Source organism: Dermacentor andersoni, chromosome 7 (genome assembly GCF_023375885.2).
Source record: "Dermacentor andersoni chromosome 7, qqDerAnde1_hic_scaffold, whole genome shotgun sequence".
Classification (NCBI taxonomy): Eukaryota; Metazoa; Arthropoda; class Arachnida; order Ixodida; family Ixodidae; genus Dermacentor; species Dermacentor andersoni.
In genome coordinates, this window is record NC_092820.1 from 152,245,603 (window position 1) to 152,264,458 (window position 18,856).

At 43.4% G+C, this 18,856-nt stretch overlaps 2 protein-coding genes across 7 annotated transcripts; one reads left to right on the forward strand and one right to left on the reverse strand.

The window, feature by feature from the left end:
• Positions 1-1,953: 1,953 nt before the first annotated feature.
• LOC126533563 (GDP-D-glucose phosphorylase 1) lies at positions 1,954-17,545 on the reverse strand. 5 transcript variants are annotated; one of them, XM_055072197.2, is made up of 12 exons: positions 17,274-17,545; positions 15,922-15,994; positions 7,695-7,916; positions 6,488-6,595; positions 4,887-4,937; positions 4,712-4,798; positions 4,417-4,475; positions 3,766-3,868; positions 3,266-3,366; positions 2,430-2,581; positions 2,301-2,366; positions 1,954-2,202 (listed from the first exon to the last, which is right to left on the reverse strand). In XM_055072197.2, the coding sequence occupies exons 3-12, from the start codon at positions 7,890-7,892 to the stop codon at positions 2,051-2,053; spliced, it is 1,077 nt and encodes a 358-aa protein (XP_054928172.1). In that variant the 5' UTR covers positions 7,893-7,916; positions 15,922-15,994; positions 17,274-17,545; the 3' UTR covers positions 1,954-2,050. The 5 variants fall into 5 exon arrangements, with proteins under 5 accessions (XP_054928172.1, XP_050036678.1, XP_054928173.1 ...); XM_050180721.3 differs by having other exon boundaries at positions 7,695-7,919; XM_055072198.2 differs by lacking the exon at positions 17,274-17,545 and adding an exon at positions 17,017-17,234.
• Positions 8,059-13,470, forward strand: LOC126533566 (uncharacterized). Of its 2 annotated transcripts, none has more exons than XM_050180727.3 (2): positions 8,059-8,588; positions 10,462-13,470. In XM_050180727.3, exons 1-2 carry the CDS (start codon positions 8,550-8,552, stop codon positions 10,786-10,788), a joined length of 366 nt encoding a protein of 121 aa, XP_050036684.1. In that variant the 5' UTR covers positions 8,059-8,549; the 3' UTR covers positions 10,789-13,470. The 2 variants fall into 2 exon arrangements, with proteins under 2 accessions (XP_050036684.1, XP_050036683.1); XM_050180726.2 differs by lacking the exon at positions 8,059-8,588 and adding an exon at positions 9,179-9,469.
• Positions 17,546-18,856: the final 1,311 nt, after the last annotated feature.

Consider the following 18,856-nt stretch of genomic DNA (forward strand, 5'->3'; position numbering starts at 1 on the left):
TATTTGGAACAGACGGCCTTCACACACACACACACGTGCACACAAGCAGCGGCAAGCGCTCGGAGAACGCTGCCAGCAAGTCTTGAGAAGATATGTGGAAGAACATATTCGGCCGGTCGACAGCGACTTACGTGAGTGCAATCGACGACCGAGGTGCATGCGTCTGTCCGTAGCTGAAAGGGCATGTGCTTTGTGTTGCGTGGCTGGCGTTAAGAAAAAAGAAAGAAAGTCGTGCGCCTCGATTGCGGTTGTTGAACAGACGTAGAATCAGTCGCTCTTCACTAGTTCAGGAAACGATGGACGTTAGTGCGTCGGGTGTAAAACGCAGCCGTTTCCACAGTTTTTTACTACGCGACCGGTGCGCAATGCATAATAAACATGCCATTCTCAGTGGCCCGCACAGCTCCTGACAAATCTCGTTCGACCTCTTTTGGGCCGACTTTGTTTCCCTGTTAAATAAATAAATAAATAAATAAATAAATAAATAAATAAATAAATAAATGAAATATAACAACACGTAAAGCATCTCAGCCGCCCACAAAGAAGCATGAAAAGGTACAACTTGTATGGCCATCCTGTCGGCTAGCATAGTAGACTAAACGACGTTCGTTTCTTTCTCTTTTGAGTCGTTTTGTTCATACATTACCAAGCACTGGCGCAACCCCCAAAAAGAAAAGGGTCAACCAAGCGTCGACGCTAAAGGAGACGAGGTCAACATGTGTACATGGCGATTCAGACGATTTGATAATTAAGGTTGCTTATGTATGTTTATTCTCTCTCTTATTCATGCTCATTGTTGACTCATTTCGTATCTTATTCGTATACAGTATTTCAAGCACAATTACGTCAACCTAGAATGTTGCGAAGTAAAAGATCAAAGAGAAAAGCAGTTTTCTCTTGCATTCAGACAGCGTATACCATTGCACCCAGCATTGTTCCTCAGCAAAGATACGCTCTTTGGTGTTACATCAGTTTGATTTTTTTTTTTTATGATTTTCGTGTACTAGTTTTGTACCCAAGCGATCCATAGCACGGCCTCTTAATATAGGCCTATGTTACAGCAGTAGTATCTATAGCACACCTCCAAGCCCATGCATACAATTAAGGGCCCTGTTGAGGCAGTAGTGCTGCTTGAAAATTATTAATTGAATGTTTTAAGTTTATAAGTCATCTATACACATAGCACATCTCACAGAAGTCATTGCCATAGTCTGATTGAAAGTACGGCATGTGTTTTATGCATTTACACAGCGGTCAATTTTAGGCCTCTATACAACCATGTTACATGTACATCGCTATTCATCAGTCCAATGATTGCAGAATACCATTTCTTGGTGCTCTTTGGCCATAACTTGCCCTTGCACCATTGAACACTGTACATCATCAATTATGTTGAGCCCGTTTTCCTTAACATTTGGTAGACCCTTTCTCTTCTGACCAAGAGGTCAGGTGGGCCAATCTCGGAGATAGCGCAGATACTTTTCGACTAAGTTGGCACTAATTACACTTGTACAATTATTTTTATCTACTCTGTGACCAATTCCAGCATCTTGTCTCATTCATACCTACATTGATACCTCTTGCGACTCACTATGACGCTCTGCAGATGCGAAAAGGCCCTTTTTTTCTGTAATTTATAAGATTATCAGATAAGCCAAACCTATATGAAGTCAGCTAAGACGACCTTGTCTTCAATACTATGCATACAACTGAGTGGGGCAGAACACTGTACGATGATACCATGATTTGGCCTCCGTGCTGTGTTGGGGACTTGCTACCTACATCTCCGACAGCTGGGTGTGCTGAGGAACAAATTACTTTCCCATTCATGCTTTTTTTGTCTGTGATATAGTACTGTCTTATCTTATATGTGTTTGCAGAGAAACAGCAGGACAGAAACACATGGCCATTTCACTTGGCAATCGTGTCTTTGAATTGGCACAGACTTTGAAGTTGCTTATATAAACAAAACAACTTTATTAGCGAGTTGGTACCAGAACGTCATGCCCTTATGAGCAAAGAAAATGCTAATGACGAGTTTACAGGGCTGTCAGCTGTTGGATGGACTGGCGCGCAGGCTGCTGTTGCAGTTTTTGTTCATTGCCACCACTTGGGAGCGTACTTCGGCAAAGGTGTCGTCGCAAAACTTGTGGAGCTCTTGTGAGACAGATTCTTCGGTTGCAGCGAGGTATCCTTCATTGTCTGTGTGTACAAGGAGAAAAAAAAGAAAGGGATAATCGAATAAGTTGGTTTGAAGTGCTTTTGCTGGCCACAAGATTTTAAGAAATCATAAAACTTACTTTTCATTATTAGATGCCCCGACAGCTCACAGAGAGCAACGTTGAACGCAGACTCATCCTTCGCACCTAAAATGTGCAACACGAGACACTCAGTATGAAATCACGGGGAAGGCAGTGATGCAGTCTCACCGTAGCAAGAATGGCGTGCCCACAGGAATACACGAACCACTGGTTGTTCAACACCATCTGTATCGTCTGATTTAAAGCTTGTCCCTCTCGTAACAAACAGGTTATGAGCTGTAGAAGTGTTTAGCAGCATCTGGACAAGTACCATCAGATTCCTAAAGCAGATTAAAAAAAAAAAAAAACAGCACAAGATTACGTTTGTGTGATTAATTTTGTGGATGTGATTCCTTCATTCTATAATACTGTCAGCCATTACAAATTCCTTCCTCTCAAAGCTCCCTCTCACACCATAACAACAGAAATAGTTTGAAGTGCAATTAAACATAAGTAGTGCTACTTTGGGTTATGTTCTGTTCTGGCACGATATAGTATGCAAGTCAACAATCTATAGAAGAAATTTAAAGTTTAAATAAGTACTTCAATGTTCATTTACTAATTCAAACCACATTAAAATACATTGTAATCTAGATGCTTACTATAGTAACTACTATATTACAGGTTTGAAGGTGCCAATTACATTCGTACACTATAGCGCTAATGAGCACATATGTCTGAATATCAGTTTATAGAATCTGTGCCATCTTTCCTTTAAAATGCTTCAGTTGCACAGCAGTGCATAATTATCAATGGCAATGCACTATGTTCTTTTATAGCCCCTGTGGTAGCAAATATACAAGTTCTTCGTGTTAGATATTGCATAGGAAAATCAATGTTAGGTATTGCATAGGAAAATTACCCTTGGAATGCCACATTCGCACATCACTACCAAATGCCCGCTAGACTAGACAACTGAATGAATGTTCATGCATAAAGCTGCATGGGCAGTTTATTTTACTCACTGAACAACAGTTTCCTTGTTGTCTTTAGTCACTTGAAAAACAAATCCCTTGGCAGGATAGTCTACAATTTCATAGCATTCGCTCCATAGGTGGTTGACCCTCTGCATAAATGGGGATGTACAGTAAGTGCCTTAAGCATCTAATACAGTCAAATAAGAATGTTACATAAGGAAGTAAGTATATAATTTGGCTGGTCATGCTTTACTTCAATGAACATTCTATTGTTATAATTAAACCGAAAATTCAGTATCCAAGACAATATAGGTAGCAGCGAGGCAGATAGTGGTTCACTCGCAGCATTAAATGTGTGTTTTCGATAGCAAAAAATGTCACATACTGAGCGAGAGCAACTCGACATGGTTATACATTCAAGATTTTTTTGTCTCACGAGATGCAGATATGGCAACATACACTTACATCAGATACTTTAACAAAGATATTTTTGAATCAGATGTGACTAACAAGGTTTGACTGTATAATGTATGTGACAAGGAACTCACAGCTGTTTCAATGTAAAGCCTATGTTCCAGGTAATAGAGGTGGAAGTGGTGGTGATTCACCGAGGCATGGCCACCAAGGCTGTTGAAACCAAGACGGAAATTTCTGAAAACAGTCCAAGTTCCATTTGGTCATGAACAGTATTTTTCTTTCAGGCCACTCAGTGTCAACAATCTATTTATTCAATTCATTCACTGAGAATCTAGCTTTGGTCAACTTTGCATAGCCTACAGGAAACTAATAATCTGCTTATTTAAAGCACATGCCCTTTTCTGCGCAGAATGATGTGGTGAAAAATGGCTGAAGAGAGCACATTGATGAGGCCTGTATAATTAAAGGTCCCACCATAAGATGGCATCACCAATGCAATCACGCATTTGCAGTTTTGATATCATGGATTTTCATTTTGCCAAGTACTCTTTCCCTGGTAACTTTGTTTGCAGTGCTGCTTGGTCATACTTCATTTACGGAGGGATGAAATTGCCTTCTGTATATATGTGCTTGTGTAATAACCCACAATAATGCTAATATGCACATTCGATTCAACTTTGGACTATCGCACAAAAATCTGTGGCCTCTGGGACTCGGATATGAAATAAGTCCAATGTATTTTCACAATGCTTGATTTAGATACAGTAGGTGTGATCACTTACGGGCTGCCACTTAGTAGCACCATATCAATTGCCAGACGCAGTGACACGGGCGTGAGTATCTGTTCAGGATGAAGGTGAGTAGTACAACGCAAGTTAACCAAACCAATGACTCAAGCAAAAAAATGTGCAGGAGAATAAAGAAGTGTGTGCAAATGAACACACAAAACATGTCCCAAAGAAAGTGAATGCGCTCTCTTAACATGCAAGTCAAGACAAAGAACAATTTATGAAATGAAATAATTAGATAAATTTCATGGGTTACGTCTTGAAGCATACCACAAGCAGAATCACAAACCTGCGGCAGACAGTTGTACAGGCTGGGAACTAGCAGGGAATTGCAGTACTCAACTGGGCTGACATTGATCACCACCCAGTGCCCCACCTGCAAGACAAGGCCTATAGATAACGAGAAACAATGCAGGAGGCATAAGCTATTGTACCTAATTAAAACAGCCGATTCCACTGCTTACTTCTTTTGCACTGTCTTGTTCTTTGTTGACGTTCTTCAAAGAAAACAGCATCTAGCAGAAGGAAAAAAAAAACGGTTCGTTGATTGCTTAAGGGAACATAGTTTAAATGTAAGAAATTATTGTGACAGTCGTCTAGCTGTCTGCTCATATTCAAGAGGGCAGCTGTGCAACTTTGTTAAATGATTGTGTAATTCTTTCTAGACAAAGATAAGGACATGCATGAAATTATAGAGGCACAAGCTATGGGGTGGAATAGTGAAAGGTGTTAGCACAGCGTCTGTCGACCCGCTTGATAAAGGGACGTCGTTTTTGAAAGGAGCAGTACAATGTTTTGACCAGAAGTGGCACGGTTGCACATGGTGTATCAATGTATGAATTTTCCTGAGAATGAACTGTTAGCGGCTCCCGTTTGTCCTTGTCTGCTAGCGCTAAAATGTTATCCAAGTTTTTTATGATCTACACACCCCAGTTTTACGAATATAACGCAAGCTATTTTTTCGAAATTCTCGGCCTCAGTGGCCCCAGAATGTGCCTTGAGTTATGTTTGTTGTGTGACATGAATATAACAGAATTAAAAAAAAAATATATTTCATTTTTGCATGCCTGCTGTTGTTTCGCCTCATGCAAGAGCAGTGAGTTGGAAGTTGCTACTGTATATTTTGCACTGTCATAAGTGTAGTTATGACGTATTAATCTCCATCTTGCTTTGTGTAACGGTGGACGACGCCTTACTTGCCGACACTGACAAAGACATCGGCACTTGTCTTTTCACTTTATTTTGCAGTTTGCAGTAATGATTAATGAAGCCCAGCAACCATCTCTTGTTTATGCACTGTTTCCTGTTTGTGGCATCACTTTTCATTATAAATGTAATATATATATTTCTTTCTGTGAGACCAAAGCTCCCCCATCGTGTTATATTCGCGGTCACATTACATGCAAATGTGGTACGTAGATAGGCGAGTCGTGCCGGAGCCAGCCGCAAGTCTGAGTGAGTTGATGCAAGCATGAGTGCGAGTCCAAGCGAGTTGAAGTTTGAATCACACATGGTTCCAATTGTCTTTGAGTTCACGAGACTTTATGCAAGCTGTACCTACCCACGATCACCTAACGACTTAAATGGTGGTTCCATGAATTTGAGTGACAAGTATGACTATCTGAGCTTGTGATTCTGATGGCACATTTGACTGTCCTTTCAGAGTGTAGTCAAAGTGCTGTTGATGGTCGTGTACAGCAACATTGAAGCTTTATTAAACTTTAGTAACATTATCAACAGGACTTTAGTAACATTATTCTGGTTCTGTTAACACTATAGGAGCGTGCTTATTGAAGCTTCGCAGAAGTGCCTGGAATCAATCAGTTGAACGGCCTTGAAGTGAGCTTGTCCAAGTCTGACATTGTTGAGTCTAGAGTCTAATGCAATTTCAGCAAGGTTAGATTTACGGCTAGTTTGAGTCTGTGTAAGCCCGGCTGAGTTGGATGTGGGTAAGTCTGAGTGAGTCCTATGCCAAAGCTACATTTTGCGAGTGAGTGTGAGTGAGTTTCGTTAATTTTGCCGAACCACCTCGATCTGTCGCAAGTTGACAGGTGTTGCAACTTACCTCTCCCTCTTTGAGCTTCGTGAAGTTAAAGATGCTGCCATCAAATGGCATGCAAATGGAATTGATATGTTGAGGCTTCCTCCTTTCCTGGGCTCTCTTCGTGTTGAGCTGTTGGGCAAGTGAAAGGATTTTGTGAACATACAGCGACGCAGTGCACTCAACTCATGGTGGCTTTCCTGCATAGCTTGTAGTTATATTTTCCTGAAACTATGCGCACACATGCAGCCTATGAGAAAATGCGTAGAGGTCATAACTCTCTCTCTCAACTGCTTAACTGTTACTATCACTGCAACACAGCGATTTTTCAGAGCCCACTGGACACACATACTGGGCAAGTGTGATATGTCGGCCCGTTGAAGAAACTTAAAATATGGGATCCACAGTGCTTGCAAGCACTTGAGTCGCTAGCCTGTTAATGAGCTTGTAGGTTTTCTTTTGGAGCACACAAGTCAAACATTTTCCTCAGTGAAGCTTACGTATCACTATAGCTTGCAAATATCTTCCACCAGGTGTGCTCTTTCAACTTCCACGAGTTCCCAGCGCAACTGTAAGGTCCGCTCTTCAAGTTCTAATTGCTGCTTTCGCGTTTCTTGTTTTGCTGTATCTTTATGTAGGCAGTGACTGACATAAAACTCTCATGAATGAACGAAACATTGGGACACGCATAAATTACGATACACAGGTCTACAGGCATTCTAATCCAATTTGGAGCCCCATTAGGGCTGAAAAAGAATAGTTCTAGTGACCTGTCACAATGGCTCAGGGGTTATGGCATTTCACTGCTGAGGTCGAGGCTCTCGGTTGGATCCTGGCCACGCCGACTGCATTTCAATGGGGGCACAAAATGCAAGAATGCTCGTGTAGCGTGCATTGGGTGCATGTTAAAAAAAACCCAGATGGTCATAATTAATCCGCAGTACTCCACTACAGCGTGTCTCATGATCATATGGTGGTTTTGGCACGTAAAACCCGCAAACCAAATGATTTTTTTAGGCTATCTGTAGTGAACAGTAATAGTCTAATGGGTAATACAATTTGACCTATCTTATTTCGATACACAAATTTTCATCGCCTATTCTAATTGTGCAAGCATCGGCAGAGAAAGCTTACAAGAATCAGGTCAAATTACATAAAGTAATTAACGTACTATAATTAACATAACTTACTCAACGGCAGTATTACGTTCCTGCTAGGATTAATAGTTTACCTGCGCCACGAATCCGTATTTCCCGGGCAGTATTCGCGTCTCCAGTTTTTCCAGCTTGTACCAGAAGTGGCCGTTGGCCATGGCCTCGTTCCATTTGGACTGCAACAGCTGATCGAAGCGGGTCGGCTTTGGCTCACGGCTCGGCGCCACGTCGTACACGAGATCCTCCTCTCCGTACTCAAACTCCTTCAGCTTCATGGCTCCGCTGTAGAACAACCGCCTCTGCTGAGTGAATGAATGAACGAATGAATCAACGAATGAATGGGAGACGTTGTAACACGTTCAAAAGACGCGTTCGCGAAGCTTGAATGATCGCGCGTCGTCCAATGACCCCCCCTTACGGAAGTGCTTTTGTGATCCGAAACGGAGGAGAATACTTTCAAGGTGAGAAGCGAGAACAGCAGCTGCTGTTCCTTGAGCAGCGCTCGCCGTCAAAGGCCAACTGTTCGTCGTTAGCCGGCGTCACGGCTTGTTTTTTTGAAATCGCGACTGCCGGCTAATCGGCGCTAGCGGGGCAGCGCCACGTTCGCGTTCGAAGAACTCCGGGAGCCGTTGTGTGAGCCACTCGCCGGCGTCCGGAGAAAGCGAGGGGGCAGCCCGGGTTTTTTTTATTGCACCGGCTTCCACTGGCCACTGAGATATGCATCGATTTGCTTGCTCCCCCTCTGTGGCCGTATGTGCGGGTCCTTTTTCTCAGCCCTTTCCTTCCGGCCGATGTCCGTTTCACACACCGCGGTAGCTTGTTTACGAGGTCAATGAAAGAGACGCCGCCTCGGCTCTTGGGATTTAGAACAGACGACCTTCACGCCAGCAGCAGCGACCATAAGGAGAACATCGCCAGCGAATATCGTGAAGATGTGGAAGAATATATTCGGCCGGTCGACGACCATCTACGTGAGTGCCGAGGCGCATGCAAACGAGATGCAGATATCTCGTCCGTGGGTGAAAGGGAACGGAATGAGCACGTGCGTTGTACTGCGTAGCCGGCGTAAAAAAAAAAAAAAAAGGGGAAAAAAAAAAAAGGTGCGCCTCTGCTACGGTGGCGAAATAAACGTAGACTCTTCCCAAGTTCGGTTAACGATTCTGCAAAACGCAGCCGTTTCGACAGTTTCACTACGGGACCGGCGCGCAAATGCATGAGAAACGTCCCTTCCAAACCGTGCCTCGCGTACGTAGCTCCCTACAAATCTCTCGTTCGAGCTCTTTTTAGGGCCGACTTTGTTTCCCCTGTCAACCTGTCAGCAGACTGGACAAACGACGCGCGTTTTCCATGCTTTCAAGTTCTTTTGTACACACATCGCCAAGCGCCGGCATAACCAAATATATATATATATACACATATATAGCCGTGTGCGCGGCAGACTCGCCTGTTTCGTCCCGGGGCCGCGCTGACAGTCTGCATATGACAAAGCGTGAACAGCTGTGCGCCTTTGTTCTAACACTGCAATTGGTGGCCGGAGCACCCGGACTCGTTGTACGTACCAGCGGTCGGGCGATCTGCGTCACGTATATGCATATGCGATCGCCCGGAGGTTTGGTATTGCGCGATTACGAGACGCTCTCGCCCGCGAGACGGCCCTGTTTCCTCGACTTCTCCGATAAACGTCGGGAACGCGAAAGAAAAGCAGAGATAAACGCAGAGGCGGAGGGAGTTGCCGTACTAGGGCGTCCACGGCTCAACTATGGACGAATCGAGCAAATGTTGCGAGAAAAAGAACGGCAGTAACAATGGTCGAGGAACGCATGTCGGCACGTCGTCTACGACGTATGGGTCGGTGAGTTTGGTTTTTACCACGCCGGAAATCCGTTGGAACGTCGCACTCAATATTCGGGGCGGGGAACACTCGACAAAGTGACACATTTGCTGCGGTTTTGCACTGCTAGTCAAAGCTAGCCAAATGCCCACATGGGTTAGGGGATGTATGTAGGGCACTGAGACTCGGCTGTGGGTGATCCGAGTCGCAGCGAAAGCAAAGTAAAATGGGCTGGTAAACAGCTTGCCCTTTAGGACGCACCCCCTCTGCTCTGTTAACTCCTGTTTGTGATAAGTGCCGTGGCGGCATCTTGCACATTTTGATGCGCTTGCAAACTGCGCTCGGCAACAACGCACACGTGGCTCACCGAAAACTTCACAAACTAGCACGTATGTGAACCTGCGATAAAGAAAACTCGTTAGCGTAGACCGGAAGTATCACTGTACATTAGGATAAGCTCCTTTTGTTTTCTTATCAGAGACAGTAACGGGAAACCAACAAATATTAGAGATACCGTATGCTATTCATCCTTTCTATAGTTCTCCTTACAAATCTTTCCTACTTTCGTCATTTATCGAGTGTTGCCAGTGACAGTGGCTACGGTGTTCCGATGCCGAGTGCAAGGTTACAGGTTTGACTCCCACCTACCACATCGCAATGGGGGCGTAATGCAAAAATGTTTTGTGTACTTAAGAGTTAGGTACATGTGAAATAACCCCTGGTAGTTTATTCCAGAGCCAGCCCTCCGCTATAATGTCACTCAAAGCATCTGTACTCGTCACATAGCAGATTTTTTTTAACAGTACGACGCGGGACAAAGAGGCACAGGGACAGAGCACTTTGTTCTGTTACTCATTCCTTCGTTTTGTGTTGCACTATTAAAAGAACCTGCCGAGTGACAGGATGCACCAATCAACCCAAACGAACAGGCTGCAGTGTATTTGCTTTGAGATTCAAAACCCTACAGTTTTATTTGACTTTGTAGCGAAGATAACATGACGTGCTCGCTGCAGATGGAAGTGGCCGACAATCCAACAGCGGGTGTATCGGAACAAGCCCCAGACGTACGGGCAGGCGGTGACCACAAAGGGATTGAGGATATCGAACTGGCAGCAGGCCTCGCACAGGACAATGACAGCATCGTGTGGGACCCAAAGCCTTGCAATTGCGTTGCCGATGGACCGAAGTGCCGCGAGTGCTTGGCAGCGGGGAGGAATGCCGTAAAGGTGCAAATGGAGTCTTGGTCCGTGGAGAAGACTGTGATATTTGGCATAATCCTAGGCGCTTTCTTCATCTGGGCAGTCGTGTTTGGCATCTGCCTCAACGTGTTCAAGCTCTAAAGTGCAGTGTCATTGTAAATGTCTGTGTTGCACATGAGATCTTTAGTTGAAGCGAAATCATAATGGAACTCTGATGCTGTCTGTTCAGTGAACTACTGGTGATTAGTCGCAAAGCCAACTGTGCAAAGTGTCACTTTTATACCAAAGGTTGTTTTAAGTTTCACTGCCAAAGTCATGAGCAGCGTGTTGTGCAGGGTAACCAATGGATAAGGTCGCACAGGTTGTGTTCTGCTTAGCTGAGGAGAGTGTGTTGGGAGGCTAATTGGTAAGACATATTTTTGGGAACTTAAGCTGCGCTAGGGACGAGACACTGAAGTGGAAGAAGACAGGACAAACAAAGACTACCTACTGGTTTATTGAAAGCACATTAAACTGCGTTATGGACGAGATACCGAAGTAGAAGACGAGACGAACGCAGATTAACAACTGGTTTATTGACACTGGTTTCAGTAAACCAGTTGCTAGTCTGCGGTTGTTATGTCTTCTTCCACTTCGGTGTTTCGTCCCAGCGCAGTTGAAGTCCCCAAAAATACTACTTAGTTGAGTTTCTGCTTTGTTTTGTGTACACATACCAATGACTGGAAAAAGGTTAAGCATTGTGCAACTTTCACTGTGCAGCACGGAAGTGGTAGCTGCAATATGGTAGCAGCAAAGAGGTGTGAATATTGCAACTTTTGGATATAAGATGGGTGCACTCGCTCACAGGCATTTGTCTTTTAATGGCTCTAGTGTTATAAATGCTTTCTTGCAGTTGGAATTAACAGTAAGGTCCACTGTTAACAGGAATGCGCAGCTAATATGCTGCCATCAGTTATCACTTTGATATGCCACACAAGAGCACAGAATAATTTTTCGTGTACAAAATGCACATTTGATTGATTGTACATACTACTTCTTTTTAGTTAAGTGTTGCCTTTAACAGTGGACTGTACTGTACATTTTGGGACCCCTGTATGGAGTCTGTATCAGGCAGCTTTTGCAACAAAACTGCCGTTCGGCCGTGAACTTGCAAAGATTTTAAATGCGAAAGCATTATATGGCTCACGAAGCAGAAAATTCGGCGGTGTGGCCAGAGGTGCTGCAGAAAGTCACATGGTCACAGCCCACCAGAGGGAGTGCATGGGCCGCTGAGTTCCTTGAAGCACCACCAGATGAAGCTCACCTCTACGCGTGCACCGCACAACCGGCCAGGTGGGGCAAAAAAAAAAAAGAATCAGAAAGCTCGCCATCGCGCATAGCGTTCGCTGCAAACGTTTCCCAGTAAAGATTGCATAAGCTGCGACAACTGTGTGGCCGGTCTATATACAACACCTATAGCATTGCGGCACTGCCAGTTGGTGCAGTGATTGATTTTGGTAAGTTCAGTCATGCACTGCGACAGACGAACCTTCGATCTTATTCAGTATCAGCGTCCGGCCCCTCTTGGATGTCCACACAACTACACCAACAAGGCCGAGGCGTGATCAGAGATATGTCGCAATGCTTTCGCATTCATTTATGTAGGAATACCTAAGTGCCCTTCAATTTTTTTATTTTCGTTTCTAAATGTCTCAGAAATATTAGTTTTAGTCAGTTGTGTACATTACGTGTTTTAGCAGGGGATCTCAGGATGAAAATACAAAGCATTGGTGCTGACATCTGGTGGTGGTGTGTTGAAACCAGGGCTTGCATATTGTAAGAATCTGTTTCAGTCGACTTTATTCCATTCTTATTTTCCAGTGCTCATGGCTAGCCAATTTTGGTAATAACATAGGCAGTGCGCTACTTGGATCACTGACGAAGCTCAAGAAGTAAAAAAATTTGAATAGAATCGGTGCATCATACTGGTCCAAAATGGGCCAGAACACTTTTCTCTTGTGTGGTGCTTGTTGACAGAAAAAAGTGTAGTATTAGGGAATTAGCATAACTGCAAAGACCTTTGCACCAGCACAGAAAAGTACGCATCTTCAGAATACAATAAAAAGGCCGATGAAATGTGGTTGAATACTTCATCACAAGATATCGCAACTGGTGCTTCAATATACAGCTCGGTCTCGGTATTCCCTTGCAGCATTTACATGCCAGCTAATATTGTCCCTGCCAGGAGCATCGTAGAAATTTTGTCCCACTTTGCATTGTTTTATTTGCACCATGTTATTGGCTTAACTGCTTCTGCTGTGAGAAACGACTAATTTTGACTATTTTAAATCACCTTATATAATGGAACCTGTGGCAAAGAACAAAGGGAGTACATTTCGAACTTCTTGCAATCTGTGATCGTTTACAGTTGTGATATCTTCAATATAAAAAGATCTTATTTTCAAAGTATCATCCATTTGCTTAAACAATGGGAGACCCTGAATACCTGTAAATCACTGTTTTTACTGTCTTCAACTATCTGAGTTGGGCCCTAGCTACAGTGTCCCCATAGATCAAGCTTCAGCTATCTATATTGTAGGGACAACGGAGCACCGGCTGAATGTGCTCATAATTGAGAATTGTGATTGTAGATAAAAATGAAACTGGACTGGATGTCATAAATTTTTGAATAATAAATTTTACCTGTTTCATAATATAATATGCAAGTGTTAATTTCAGAATATGCTGTGTATATGTTTGAGGGAATTGCATAAACTGTTGTGATCAGTGTGTGAAATGCGAGTTTTTATATATACAAATAAATAATGTAGCTCATGACACCTCTTCAACTGTTGATGACTCAATATGCAGCAGTGAAAAATGGCAAGTTTCTGCTGGAATTACAGCACACAATTCAGTTTAATATATCTAACCATATCTTGCAGTTACACCGCCTACCCAATCTGCGCTTCTGCATGCTATCTACCCTTAGACATTTTGCAGACATTCTACAAGGAACAAAAAGCCACCATAGAATATAATTATTTGACACTCGCTTATCACTTTTCTATACTGTGATACAGTTGGGTTTTCTGCGATTATCATTTATTTTAAACAACCAGAAACTATACACTAGGCACTGTAACACAAACTAGTAAAAAGAAACAATACCTATGCCTATCTCTTTTTTTTTTCTGTCTCAGTGAGAGAGAGAGAGAGAGACGGAAACAAGGAAAAGCGGGGAGGTTAACTGGGCAGACGTGCGCAGTGCTACCCTGCATGGCGAAGACGGGATGAGGGATTAAAGTGCAGTAAAGGTTGTGAACTTGATTTGCGTCTTGCTTGAGCATGCTGGGGTGGGGATGCTATCGTTGCAACATTTTGCAAGACGTTCTCAAACTCTTGACACTACAAGGTCACTAAACCCCAAACCCTCGTAAGTATGCATGTGCCATTAGCGTAAGAATTATGATCGTAAAAGCAGGCGCCAGTGTGGATGCAGCGGTGCTTTTAACTTTAGGGTACTAGTAACGTCATCAGCCTATTTTCAACTAAGCTACAGGGCAAAGGTCTGTTACAGGTATCTCGAATTATCCCTGCCAAGGGTCAACCAAGGCAATCTCTTGCCTGCAGTACCCCTTATCTCTTAATCTAATCCTCTGCTACTCTATACTGCATTTCTGTTCCCTTGGCAACCATTTGGTTAAGCCATAGAATAAGCCACCAATTATATCTGCTGTACACATCATGTGACGTGCCTTACTCCACTAGTGGCGATCTCAACTAGAATGTCATCTACTGATGTCAGTTTCAATTTCATACAGCTGTCTTTTCTATGTCAGCCTTACAGCTTCCACTGTCTGTTCTACTGCTAATTGTGCAAGCCCTCGGCTTGCTTTGTTATCCTACAAGTCTATAACAGGTCACTGTTGGCACAATGCAGTGATAACTGTTTTCATGAGACATCAGGAAGCTGTCATTCAAGACTTGGAAGTGCCATCTAAGTGCACTCCCACCTTTATCTTTAGGTAGATTTATCCCATTTAGTTCTGTATTGTAAATTGTCAATTGAAAGAAATTGTCCCCGCTAGAACAAAATGCTGTCACATTGCCCCATTCCCAGTTTTCAGGCATAAAATGACTTGCTGCAGAACACTGTGGTTTTTGGAGTCGTATTACATAGGTGACAAAAATGATATTACAGGCCTCTTTATTAGCATCTAACCAATGCATAGAAGTTGCTGCCATATTCAAGGCACAAAAGTACAAGCGCACACTTTTGTACACCTTAAAGGGGCCCTGAAACACTTCATAGAACTAATCATAGAACAAGCTCACCACTAAAAGATGTCTCACGAATGACATGGCACTGAATATTTTTCGAATTCTTCAATTATAAGTAGAGTTATCGCACCAATAACTGGCTTTCTCCCTTCTTTCATCTCTGCTAGCATGCTGGAAGCAACACAGCGCAGAAGCCAAAAGGGCAAAGGAAGCCCCGGCCACAAGTTGAGTGTCGCGGCAGCGATAGGGCTGGTCACAGCACCCCGTGTTGGCTGCAGTAGACGAAGTTACATTTCTGTCTTTTTGAGATGGCAGACATTCATTTAGTTAACTCAAAATTAGCAGTTATGTGTGACTCGGAATGCTCTCGAGATCACGAAATCAGCCAATAGGGTTGGTGGGCCAGCTGCTTACGGCGACACTGCGTAATGGCATTGTGGAAGCGAGAGCAAGGAATTTTTTTTTTCTGTTTTTGGCATGAGAGTGCAAATTCCCTCCCTGCTGCACTAATATTTGGCTTACATGTTCACAGTAGCCTCTGCAACAGATCGGCAGCATCTTCTTACTACATTAAAAACATTTTTTAGGGGCCCTTTAAGGTTGTGTACATGTAAGAGAATTATTGTGCATTAAAAAGTAATGTAATAAATGTTATTTCAAATACAAGGTTTAGTTGTAAATCACCTGTAAAAATGGCATGAACACACACCTGCAACACCTGCTTTGCGGTGGTTCATACAACACACGCACAGCATTTTGTGCACATGATTTTATCTGATAATATGACAGTAATTCGTTTGTATATGCATGTACAGTTGACCATTAGATGTAATGAAATAAATCTGTGTCTCACCGATATGAGCAGGTAATGAATATATGCTTATAATTAATATTGGATAAAATGAAGGTATTTTCAAATCAAGTGCAACTTTGTTATTAAAAAGTTTAACTGTATACAGAAAAGTAAGTACTACAATTTCAATCTTGATTGACTTGGAGTAGACCACGTACCGCTTATCTATCCTCTACTTGGGCAGGAATGGCGGTAGAGAAATGAATCTTGCACATCCGAGGTAGCAGAGTCCTGTCAGCAAAGAAATCCTCTTAATCTCTTGCACCACATTTTTTTGCGCTAACTACTGTAATAGTCAGCCAACAAAGTAACATGCCTAATTCCTGAAGACAAGCAAATAATTTTTCCACGTGACACAAACAACCATTTCTTTAAAGTAAATATATTGCTCCGCACATAATAAACCTTTCAGGCACTCTCCACAGCAGAAGCAAGAAGGTGGTCAAGGCGTGTTCGAGTTAAGTATGACAGTGAGTCTATATTGACATGCATACTTGGTTATCCTTAGCTGGTAACCGCATTTGACTGGCTAACAAATGCTTAAAGTTATCGCTCAGTGCAAGACAAGCCTTTCTGTATCGGACATTTCCTGAATGTTATCGATGGTTCTATTAGTTGCCTATGTTGTCGCCGACCCTTGTGTCGTCAAATTCTGCATGCGACGTGAATGCTGGTGCACGTTCTAGAACTTGTGCTAGCACCAGCAATTCTGCTGGAAGGTTTACTGGGCCATGTATAAATAGCTGACACGTCTGATCCGCAGATAAAATTTTCAACTATCAATGACTGTGCTTGCTACCTTCGTTGTCCTCGAGTGTAGCTGCTTTTCTAGACACAGGTTAGCTCGATAAAAGGTTAACATTCTAATGTCATGATTTTGACAGTGCCTTATTCTATGCCATCATAACAGCATTGATAATATGGCCAGGAAGATCATGAGAGTTGCAAAATAGCATGCAAGCTTCACTTGGATAGAGTTAAATGAACAAAAGTGGTGACACATGAGTCAACGACTGTGTGCTCAAAACAACTACTTTATCAGTGGTAGTTGCTGCGACTTCCTTCAGCTCTCAGCAAATGTAGCTTCAACAACTGTGAGTTCAAAGCCACTATTTTAACAACAGTATAGCCAAGACTTCCTTCATCTCTAGGCAAAACTAGCTTCGACAACTGTGTGCATAAAACTGCTAGTTTAATAGTGGTAGTTGCCGTGACTTCCTTCAGCTTTCAGCACAACTATAGCTGTTACATACCCGCCATAGTTTCTTCTGGCAGCTGTATAAGATCGTCTATACATTTCTTCAACACTCATGACTGTTGCAGTTTCAGCAGTCTGACGGTGTGATCGTGCGTCCAGTGCAAATTTGGCATTTGCTGTGCTCGGTGAACGTAGTACTTGTATTTGCATAGCACAATATTTCGACGATACGAACATTGTGTGTAGCTCAGGCATATTCGCATCACAGGCATTGGACTGCAGTTTCCGTCAGACGGTGTGAGGGTAGCTTACCGCCGCAAAGAGTGTAGGCAGCGAACTTGCCAAGTCCCTTCAGGTGGCGACTGTGGTACCACACGTAAGCCGACGCGCCTAGAAGTCCACCAGTGCCAACAAGACGGCACGCCAAGCAATCGTCGGTTTCGGAACCTGGCTGCTTCGTCATTAGATTGCCTGATGTTGCGCAATTCCCACGGTCTGCGGAGCACTACGAAGCCGCAAGCCCGCAACACCGGACCCGCAAGTTGCGCTCGCGCGTTTGGTGTGAGACTTTGGGACGTCGCAATGCTCCTACCAGTGGCTCCTACAAACCATTTCGACGTCTTTCATGGCGACGTCGATATACATTCGTCCACAGTTTGGTGTTATTTCGACTAGACGTTCATGGCACGTTTTCGGCACGTTTTCGGCTTCCGCAATCGCTCCCGCCGCATGCAGCCAGCGAAAGCATGGCCTTCAAGATCTGTTTATGTTACGCAGGCCGTTGATGGCATAGAGTTTCTCACTATGGTTGATGGCGCGTGTATTTGGACCAAGAAGGTTAAAGCAAAACTGCTGGAGTGGAAGTCGCCTATACCCATAGAGTTTCAAATCAGGTGCAACGCTATGGAAGCTACGCAAGTAGTGCGGTCTCGAGGCTGCCTGGCCACGACGGGATGCAAATAAAAACAACGGAAAAAAAATTGATGTAAAACGACGTGTTAGCAGCCAAATGAACACATGGTTTGATTGCTTCTAACAGTACATTCTTATTTTCATTGAGAAATGACCTTATATAAAGAACATATTCACAAAAATCCGCCAAAGACACCGAACTGTTTCTAAGTGCGAACGCAGCGAGTGCAAAAAGTATGTCTAGCTAGTCTAGCCTCCACAGCCATAGAGTTTGCGTTGCAACAAAGATCTAAAAACGCTGGTTGCAACTGATGTATGCGATGTATGAAACCATGTATGAAACGGAGTATTAACTAGAGAGAAATCTGGCGCTGCAATCGCTCAACCATCATGGGAATTATGGTAGACTACGGATTGGTACTCTGTTGACTGTCGAACTAGTCTACAGGTATTTTTTGGCAGTTTTGGTTCCGCTCTAAGCGTAATTGCTGTAACCCGCAGTGCATAGAGTTTCACATTACTATAACTAGAGAAAAATCTGGCGCTGCGATCGATCAACCGTCATGAGAAGGACGGGAAGTACAGGCTTCGGATTGGCATTCTGTTGACTGGCAAACTAGTCTACAAAAATTTTTTAGAAGTTTCGGTTTCGCTTCAAGCGCAATTGCTAAAACCTGCAGTGGGACAGTGCAACGCAAAGCTCTCTGCCTTTGTTATGTTGCTCGAAGTGGCAATAGCGCGCTGTGCCAGCGGCTGGGACGATGTTTGTGTCGTGGTGTGGTGCTGAAGCCCTGACGAAAAAGCGACGGCATCGTAAACGTTGAAAGAAGGTGTTTTGACCGTTTTGACTTCCTATTGTTAAATGTGTTAGGTTGGCGCTGTAGCGTTACGTGTTTTATAAAACTTCAGAAGAGCAAAAAACTGATACAAGACATACACAGTTGAACTTCTAGTGGCTCGACAGTCAAACTTGATCGAGGGCT

Excerpts from the sequence above, each read along its gene's own strand:
- LOC126533566 (XM_050180726.2), top strand. The coding sequence starts at position 9,377 with ATGGACGAATCGAGCAAATGTTGCGAGAAAAAGAACGGCAGTAACAAT. Across the intron at positions 9,470-10,461 it reads CGTCTACGACGTATGGGTCG|ATGGAAGTGGCCGACAATCC; the intron begins GTGAGTTTGGTT and ends TGCTCGCTGCAG.
- LOC126533563 (XM_055072197.2), bottom strand. The coding sequence starts at position 7,892 with ATGAAGCTGAAGGAGTTTGAGTACGGAGAGGAGGATCTCGTGTACGAC. Across the intron at positions 2,582-3,265 it reads AACAAGGAAACTGTTGTTCA|GAATCTGATGGTACTTGTCC; the intron begins GTGAGTAAAATA and ends AATCTGCTTTAG. Across the intron at positions 2,367-2,429 it reads GGCACGCCATTCTTGCTACG|GTGCGAAGGATGAGTCTGCG; the intron begins GTGAGACTGCAT and ends TGCACATTTTAG.